The sequence below is a fragment of the Pan paniscus genome, chromosome 14 (assembly GCF_029289425.2).
Source record: "Pan paniscus chromosome 14, NHGRI_mPanPan1-v2.0_pri, whole genome shotgun sequence".
Lineage (NCBI taxonomy): Eukaryota > Metazoa > Chordata > Mammalia > Primates > Hominidae > Pan > Pan paniscus.
The window spans coordinates 104,270,949-104,280,358 of NC_073263.2; the positions used below are offsets into that span (position 1 = coordinate 104,270,949).

General features: G+C 40.0%; 1 protein-coding gene across 1 annotated transcript in view; it reads right to left on the bottom strand.

Moving 5' to 3' along the window:
* Positions 1–9,192, bottom strand: part of CCDC168 (coiled-coil domain containing 168) — a 31,839-nt gene extending 22,647 nt beyond the window's left edge. Inside the window, exons 1-3 of the mRNA XM_008957440.6 lie at positions 6,681–9,192; positions 6,522–6,555; positions 6,389–6,431 (exon numbers count right to left, since the gene is read on the bottom strand). Coding sequence (XP_008955688.4) covers positions 6,389–6,431; positions 6,522–6,555; positions 6,681–6,911 — 308 coding nt within the window. The 5' untranslated portion in view covers positions 6,912–9,192. The remainder of the gene's footprint in view (positions 1–6,388; positions 6,432–6,521; positions 6,556–6,680) is intronic.
* Between the last annotated feature and the right edge of the window lie 218 nt (positions 9,193–9,410).

The following is a 9,410-nucleotide window of genomic DNA, read 5'->3' on the forward strand; positions in this document are numbered from 1 at the left end:
CTGCCCCTCCCTTTCGCTTTCAACAAAGCAACCAGCCAGCATTCCTTCCTGGTAAGAGACTACCAACCACAGAGTGGTTCTGCCCAGTCTAGGAAGGATGTGCAGTGGAGGTTTTCATGTCCCCTGCTTCACCTTTTGATGTCAGAGGACCAAAAACTCCACCCTCGGATCATGCTAAAGCTGTCATTTTTTGAACATGAGTTCCATGGAGAGGAATGAAGCTCAATTGCTCATGCACACATTTATGCTCATGCATAAATATTCATGACTCCTCCTACAGCTTATTGACTATGAGTATTATCCACCTCGTTCAGCGTGATTTCCTGTCTTATTCTTCCTGCCCTCCAATGGCCTGTTTCTGGCTTCTGACAGGAGGCTACACTTCCCAGTCTGTCAGAATGGCTACCCTGCAGGCTGCAACCTTTTATGAGCACCATCATTCTTTTCAAAACACCATCATTCTTCAGTTGACACAATGAAATCTCATTAATCTGGATTTGGTTAATTAGAATTTGGGGTATTTTAGGCTACACTAATGATTTTGTTTTTTCATCGATAACACAAAAATATTAGGTAAATAATTAAAATATGTTAGTTTTCAAGTTCTTTCAAATTTTAGAGCACTTATTAACCTCTAATATATAGGCTATTTTATGGGCTGAATTGTGTTTCTCTAAAATTTATATGTTGAAGTCCTAACCGTAGTACCTCAGAATGTGACCATATTTGTAGACGTGGCCTTTAAATAGGCTATTAAAGTTAAATGAGGTCATATGGGTAGGCCTTAATCCATATTTGGAGATAAGGCCATCAAAAGATGATTAAGTTAACTGATGTTAGTTAACTTATTTATAACTGATTAAATTAACTTATTTAGAGTGGGGCCCTAATCCAATATGACTGGTGCCCTTGTAAGAAGAGGAAATTTGGACACAGAGACACCATGGACATGCATATACAGAGAAAAGAGCATGTGATGCACATGCGTGTTTATTGCAGCAATATTTACAATAGCAAAGACATGGAATCAACCCAAACGCCCATCAATGATAGACTGGATAAAGAAAATGTGGCACATATACACCATGGAATACTATGCAACCATAAAAAAGAATGAGTTAATGCCCTTTGCAGGGACATGGATGAAGCTGGAAACCATCATTCTCACCAAACTAACATAGGAACAGAAAATCAAACACTGCATGTTCTCACTCCTAAGTGGGAGTCTAACAATGAGAACACATGGACACAAGGAGGGGAACATCATACACTGGGTCCTGTCAGGGAGGTGAGGGGCACAGGGATGGAGAGCATTAGGACAGACAAATACCTAAAGCATGCTGGGCTTAAAACCTAGATGACGGGTTGATAGGTGCAGCAAACCACCATGGCACATGTATACCTATGTAACAAACCTGCACATACTGCATATGTATCCCAGAACTTAAAGTAAAATTAAAAAAAAAAAAGAAAAGAAAAAAAAAAAGAAAAGAGCATGTGAGGACACAGCAAGAAAGTGGCCATCTGCGAGTCAAGGAGAAACACCTCAGGAGAAACCAAGCCTTTCCGCCTCCAGAGCCATGAGAAAATAAATTTCTGTTCTTTAATGCCACCTAATTTGTGATACGTTGTTATGGCAGCCCCAGCAATCTACTACAGACTGTATACACATCTTTGTTATCTGCCCATTACTTTTAGTATATAGTCTTTGGTAGTAAAGTCTATTCTTCAACTAAGACAAAATTTTGCGTTGGATGATCATGATGTCTACTCTCCAACACCTGTTCTACCTCAGATTATTAGGCTCAGTCTAATATAGTAATCCCATTTCTGAGTGATTAGTTTAGGAATGGGCATGATCTAATCCTAATATAAGAAAATGCTGAAGCAGGCTGTGCGGGGTGGCTCACGCCTGTAATCCCAGGTCTCTGGGAGGCCGAAGCAGGTGGATCACTTGACATCGGAGTTTGAAACCTAGCCAACATGGTGAAACCCCAACTCTACTAAAAATACAAAAAGTAGCTGGGCATGGTGGCATGCACCTGTAGACCCAGCTACTCGGGAGGCTGAGGCAGGAGAGTTGTTGAACCCAGGAGATGGAGGTTGCAGTGAGCCGAGATTGTGCCATTGCACTCCAGCCTGGGCAACAGAATGAGACTCCATCTCCAAAAAAAAAAAAAAAAAAAACAAAAACAAAAACAAAAAAACCCTGAAGCAAACCATTTCCCAAAATCCAATAATCCAATGTAAGATCAGCAGTTTGCTTTGCTCACTGAGACTACGCCTGGTCAGCACAGTTCTCTCTAATTTCTCATGTCACCTCCTGACATATAATTTATTTATTATGTTGTCATTTATTGTCTGACCCTGTCTCACCCCCACACCCTGTTTTGTTTGCTGATGAGTCTCAAGGGCCTACAGCAATGCCTGACACAGAGTAGGCAATCAATAAGTATTTGCTGAATGACCATCTCCACCTCCAGGCTTCTGATTGCTAACAACAAACTGACCCAACTCTTTCCTCAATTTCAGTGAGAAAAAAATCCCTCATACACAAACCACTCATATATGTTTAAAATCATGTGACTGATTTTAGTGAAGACTTGGAAGCAGAAGCAGGAGAGAGTTGACTACAGCCATGCATAGGGTTCCCATTTAAACATTAGGTACGTCTCCCCATTTGTGAGATGTCCTTTGGCCTCTCCCCACCAAGGAATCTTAATTGGCCTTTGAGATTTTAAAAACAACTCCTCATTCTCTAGGAAAAGAGTAACAGTTCTAGAGCCATGGTAACCAATAGCAGAACCAGTTGTAAATCAATCAATGGCAATCCTATAGTCATAGTAACAAATAAACAGAGTCTTCTTTTAAACTGTTTTATCTATCAACGATAACTCCCTTCAGGAAATGCACTTCTGAAACCAACCAGTCAGTGACAAGTTTAAGCTTTGAAAGTCAGGTGGTTGGTGGCAGACTCTCAATCAAGCATGCATCTATGGGTAAGGCCAACCCTAAAACAAACCATACCCCAAAATCTGATATAAGGTCAGCCATTTGCTTTGCTTACTGAGACGATACCTGGCCAGCTCGGGTCCCCGGATTTCAGATACTGAGTGGTGGTCTCATCCTTTATGCCACTCAGTCCTAAGCCTCACACCACTACACCTGCAACTCCCTCTGTTCTGCTCCTCTCTGCCCCCCCAGCTACCCCCTTTCTCCTTTGTCTCATTTCATAAGCAAGATAAAATCCACTCCATCTCTAATGCAGTAGATTTTAACCATTCTGATGCTTAGCTTCGGCCAATATACCCTTCTATTTCAAAATAATTTATTAAGATGCTGTCCCACTATTTCCAATAGCAAAGACATGGAACCAACCCAAATGCTCATCAATGATAGACTGGATAAAGAAAATGTGGTACATATACACCATGGAATGCCATGCAACCATAAAAAGAATGAGATCATGACCTTTGCAGGGACGTGGATGAAGCTGGAAGCCACCATTCTCAGCAAACTAACACAGGAACAGAAAACCAAACACCACATGTTCTCACTCATAAGTGGGAGCTGAACAATGAGAACACATGGACCCAGGGAGGGGAACAACATATACCAGGGCCTTTTCGGGGATGGGGGACGAGGGGAGGAAACTTAGAGGACAGGTCAATAGGTGCAGTAAACCACCATGGCACACGTATCCCTATGTAACAAACCTACACGTTCTGCATATGTATCCTGGTTTTTTTTTTAAGAAGGAATTTTAAAAAATTAAATGAAATAAAATTATTTGAAGGTGTCAATGGTTAAAAATAAAAAAAAAACTATGTTCATAGTTCTTTTCCCAAAAAAAGTTTATATATATATATATACACACATATATACATATGTGTGTGTGTGTGTGTATATATATATATATTTTTTTTTTCTTTTTTTTCCTTTTGAGCTGGAGTCGCTTCGTCTCCCAGGCTGGAGTGCAGTGGTGCAATCTCGTCTCACTGCAACCTCTGCCTCCCAGGTTCAAGCCATTCTCAGCCTCCCAAGTCATTGGGATTACAGGCGCATGCCACCGCAGCCGGTTAATTTTTGTATTTTTAGTAGAGATGGGGTTTCACCATGTTGTCCAGGCTGGTTTCGAACTCCTGACCTCAAGTGATCTGCCCACCTCGGCTTCCCAAAATGCTGGGATTACAGGCGTGAGCCACCGTGTTACACATATTATTTCAACTATTCTTCATGATATTCCTAAGAGGTAATTCTTCTAATCCTTAGTTCGAAAAAAAAAAAAAAAATGGAGGTATAGTGAGTTTAAGTCATTAGCCCAAGGCCATGCCATCATTAAGAGGTAGAACTACAGGGCCAGGTGCAGTGGCTCACGACTGTAATCCCAGCACTTTGAGAGGCCCAGGTGGGTGGATCACCTAAGGTCAGGGGTTCGAGACCAGCCTGGCCAACATGGTGAAACCCCATCTCTACTAGAGACACAAAAAATTAGCCAGGTGTGATGGTGGGTGCCTGTAATCCCAGCTTCTATGGAGGCTGAGGCAGGAGAATCACTTGAACCCAGGAGGCGGAGGTTGCAGTGAGCTGAGGTCATACCATTGCTCTCCAGCCTGGGCAAAAAGAGCAAAACTCTGTCAAAAAAAAAAAAAAAAAAAAAAAAAAAAAACCAAAAGAGGCAGAACTATGATATAAAGCTAGACCATTTTTAACTTCAAAATTTATGTTTTTTCACCATAATATGCTGCTGCCACAGAAGCCATATCTTTTCTCTAATCCTTTTTCTTCAACACCACCCCCTAAACTCTTCTTCTCCATGAATTTCCCTTAACGCCCCCTAGAAAGATGCCACCCGAGGATTAACTTCTGTCTAGGCAGGAAGGGAATAATAGGACACGGGGATGGAAAATCTTTCAAGTGTCCTTGATTCTGAAGCTGAAAATCCTTTTTTTCTCCATGTCTTCTTGTGAATTCCTCTTGCCTGTTAATCCTCTGGTTTTGAATTACATGTGAACCTTGGGTCACCATGCACACCTAAGCCCTCTAATATCTCAAATGCTGAATCTTGGTCTGTCCATTTGGACTTATTCTGATTGCACTACTGACATGCTGTAGCTTGTGCTGGCATTCCTGTTTCCAACTGGCCCTCACAAGGGTTCTACCTACTCACACCTCCAGATAATGTTACAGCTTCCCAAGACACTCACCTGAGAACTAGAGTTGCTAGTACCCAATACAACAATATAGCAACCAGATTAAATGAATAAAGCCCTTTTATACCTGACAAATGAAAGAAATTAGACGAACATCAAGTAATCCTCTGATTCACACAGCGACTAGTCACACAGTGACTAGTGATCTAGCTGAAACACAAAACTGTGCCACTCTTATGTGTAACCACCACTAGTGGTTATTATCTACAGAATTGAATCCAGGTCTTAACATGGTATAGAAAGCCGTTTATGACCTGACTCCTACCTACCTCTTCACATTCATCTTCCACTACTTCCTGACTCAACCTCAACATTCCAGCAACTCTGAAATAATAGTAATTTCTTGCACATTGCTGCTGTTTCTGTTCATGTCCTGGAATGTCTTTCTTATCCTCCTAAACCTCTGTCCTTTTCAGGCTAATGTTCATTCATCCTTTAAAATTCAGCTCCAGGATAACATTCTTCGTGAAGCCATTCCCAATGCCCTAGGCTGGCTTAGGTATCTCCTAAATATATTAATATTTCTGTCACTGTGTCACCATACCACAAGGCAACTTTCCTGTATGTATACATCTTCTCCACAAGAATATAAGCTTCTTGAGAACAGAGACTATCTTATGGTTTGAATCCCAGTGTTGGCCTCCACTATATTGCAGATATCTAATAATTGTTGAATGGATTTCAATTAAGACAATTAAAATATTGATAGCATCAAGAGTTGTGATTATGTCAGTATTTAATCCCTAGCACGGAGATAACTTTACAATTCTGATAAATTCTGATTTTACAAACTCCTTTCATGTCACTCATGCAGCACCTAGCTCAGTGTTTGCTTGGTCCACAGTAAGTGCTAAATAAATATCTTTTCAGTTGAAATATAAGAACTGGTGTGTTGGAGAGAGAGAGTAGGAAAGCAAGTCACTTATCCTCTTCAAGCTTTATTTTCCTCATCTGTAAGAAACTACCTGCCTCGAAGGATAATTTCAATAATATACGAAAAGTCCTTAACACAGCTTGGAGCATAGCAACCATTTAAAGTAAATGTTAGATTGAATCATGATATTGAACAGCTAGGAAAACCCTTCTCTGAAATTCAGAAGTAAAGGCAATTTTGAATAGAACACAACCAACCTATTTCATTTAGCTTCAAAATATATATGTGATATATCACATACCTTTCTCCTGAAGATGAATTAATAACTGACCAATTCTCTGGAGCTGAATAGGAATAAAAAAGTCACAGTATCAATGAGAAAAGCTCAGGATGAACAAGTTTTATATTAAAATGTGAAATTGTATAATACTTACCAAGTTTCCTGCTTTTGGGGCAACTGTCTTCCGTCTATTTTAATGGAAAAAAAATTGTTAGAGGAGTAATCCGAGTATCAAAATTCAAAAATTTTACAAATTATTCTTATGTCTGATTTTGAAAACTAGGAAAAGGGGAAATCAACCACTTATTCTTACCTCCTGGACATCTGAACTACCCTTTTCAGGAAGTGTGGGCTTCTTCCGAAAGGATGCACAAGCTTTCATGAGTATTATCTCAAAAATAATTCCTAGTAAAATTATAAAGAAAATCGCCACCCAATCATTTTGAATAATCCAGGACTCTAGAAAGTCCCATAATGTCATGAATGTATCATCTTCCAGTCCACTCCCTATCCCTTTTTTAAAGGAATAATATTGCTTTGACATTTTAATGTCATATGTGAAAGAGACTGGTGTCTCATTCAGAAGTCCTTGATTTCAGAGGCCCTGAAATATAAAACTTCGTTATGCCCAACTCATAACCATGTGCAACATTTGGCCAGTGCTGCTGGTATCTTATCAAGTGCAGCAGTGATTGCTCTGGGCCTAAGTTAAGTGAGGTACGTGTCATAGTGGGTATTTAACTGAGCTCATATTAGCTTTAGCAATAATGGAAGTTCATAGGTAAGATATGTACACTGTATAAGTAGTTTTTTACTAAAATTCAAAAAATGACCTTCTCTTAACTTCATAGGTAGCAACATAATTCTGTCATGGATTGTCGCTGCCCTATTATAAATATAGAATAAATTTGGATTGGTAGAAAGCATTTGACATAACCATTTCTATTAACACCAGGAACAATGTATTTTATGCTTCTTTGTGGTAAGGAAAATATAGTCCTTTCTTAGAATGAATATAGATAGAGTTGACAGGTTTAGCAAATAAAAACATTAGATGCCCAATTTAATTTGAATTTCAGAGAAATGTCAAATAATTTTTTTTGGTCTAAGTATGTCCCATTACAACTATGTAGAATGTGTGATGACTTGTCTTTTATGAGTCTGATTTTTTTCTTAAAATAGAACACATTTTATATTTCTTTTTGCTAGCAGGGTCTGTTGGCACCATTTCCCTTCAACAATCTATTGACATGCTGAAAACTAAATTGTCTTTGGAATAACCTCCTGGTGAATTTCCTTTTCACCCTGTCTACAGTGATTTCAGGGAGCTACTTGTGATGTCCTTTCCGATGTCAGAATTAAGGGTAGGGCAGAGGCAGATGTAAGTACAGTACTGCCCACTCCCCTTCAAAGTCTAGTGGGTAGGCCTGGAAGCTTATTGAGCAAATATGATTTTAGTCACAAGTAGACAGGATAGTCTGGACTAATAATGAAAAATGTTAACACTACCTTGGATTTAGAGTACTCTTCCTTTGAAGGTGTAATTAATTAATACTTCCTTTGCAGATGTAATTCATTAATGCTTCACTTTGGTTTTGTTTTAGTACTTCACTTATCCAAGGTAGGTTAAGCAAAGAAGTATTATTCATTACACTGAAGTATTATTCATTACACTGAAGTGAACTGTTCAGGCCTCTTCTGTCACATCAGTTTAAATAAGTACAACAAAGATTTATGACTTCAGCTGGGCGAAGTGGCTCATGCCCGTAATCCCAGCACTTTGGAAGGCTGAGGTGGGTGGATGGCTTGAGCCCAGGAGTTTGAGACCAGTACTAGGCAACATAGGTGGACCTCCGTCTTTACCAAAAATTTAAAAATTAACCAGGCATAGTGGTGTGCACCTGTAGTTAGTCTCAGCTACTTGGGAGTCTGAGGTGGGAGGATTGCCTGAGCCTGGGAGTTGAAGGCTGCAGTGAGCCATGATCCTGCCACTGCACTCCCATCCTGGACAACAAAGCAAGACACTGTTGCAAAAAAAAAAAAAAAAAGAAAAGAAAAGAAAAAGAAAAAAGAATTATCAGCTCTTACTGTCCCTGAACATTGGAGATCAAGAGATCAATGGCATTCTAAATGTTGGAATTTACAGTCTTCCAGTCTCCTGGACCACAATGTACAGGTATTTCTAATCTTTATTTAAGTATAATTCTTATCTTGAATTTTGTCTTCGCAAAGAATCGCCCTTTAGAATGCTTGGTAGGTCTTCATTGGCTCTGAAAGAAACTTCAGCAATTCCTCTTGATTTTTCTAGAACTATGGTAAAGTACACCTTCCCCGTACTCCCCTGCCCACACAGACAATTGAAGTGATTTTAGTCTCCTGGGTTTCCCCATAAAATTCAAGCAGCTGGGCCAGGCGCAGTGGCTCATGCCTATAATCCCAGCACTTTGGGAGCCCGAGGCAGGTGGATCACCTGAGGTGAGGAATTCAAGACCAGCCTGGCCAACATGGTGAAACCCCGTCTCTACCTAAAAATACAAAAATTAGCTGGGCATGGTGGCAGGTGCCTGTAATCCCAGCTACTCAGGAGGCTGAGGCTGGAGAATCGCTTGAACCCGGGGAGGCGGAGGTTGCAGTGAACCGAGATCACGCCATTGCCCTCCAGCCTGGGCAACAACAGCAAAACTCCATCTCAGGGGGGAAAAGAAAAATTAAGCCGCTGGAAAAATACTCAGTTACTCTCACCTACTTGCAGAAACTCTCTAAATCATTTAATGGTAACTATCTTAAAAGGGATTCATTGTTTCAACATTTCCTTCTCTCTAGTTAATAGATCTTTCCAAGCTTTATGGTACTGAATCCCTAATTAGCATTCCACTGAAGAGCACTTAAGGAACTGAAAAGGAACTGCTGCGTACCTCTCCTGCTGATGGGTAGGTTTACATAGGGGTAAGTATTATCCCTCTCCAGGGCTTTGTCATGTTTGTTACTTATGTACTTGCTACTAACAAAAGTATAATTATCTATTTTGCAGCATAAATGCTTC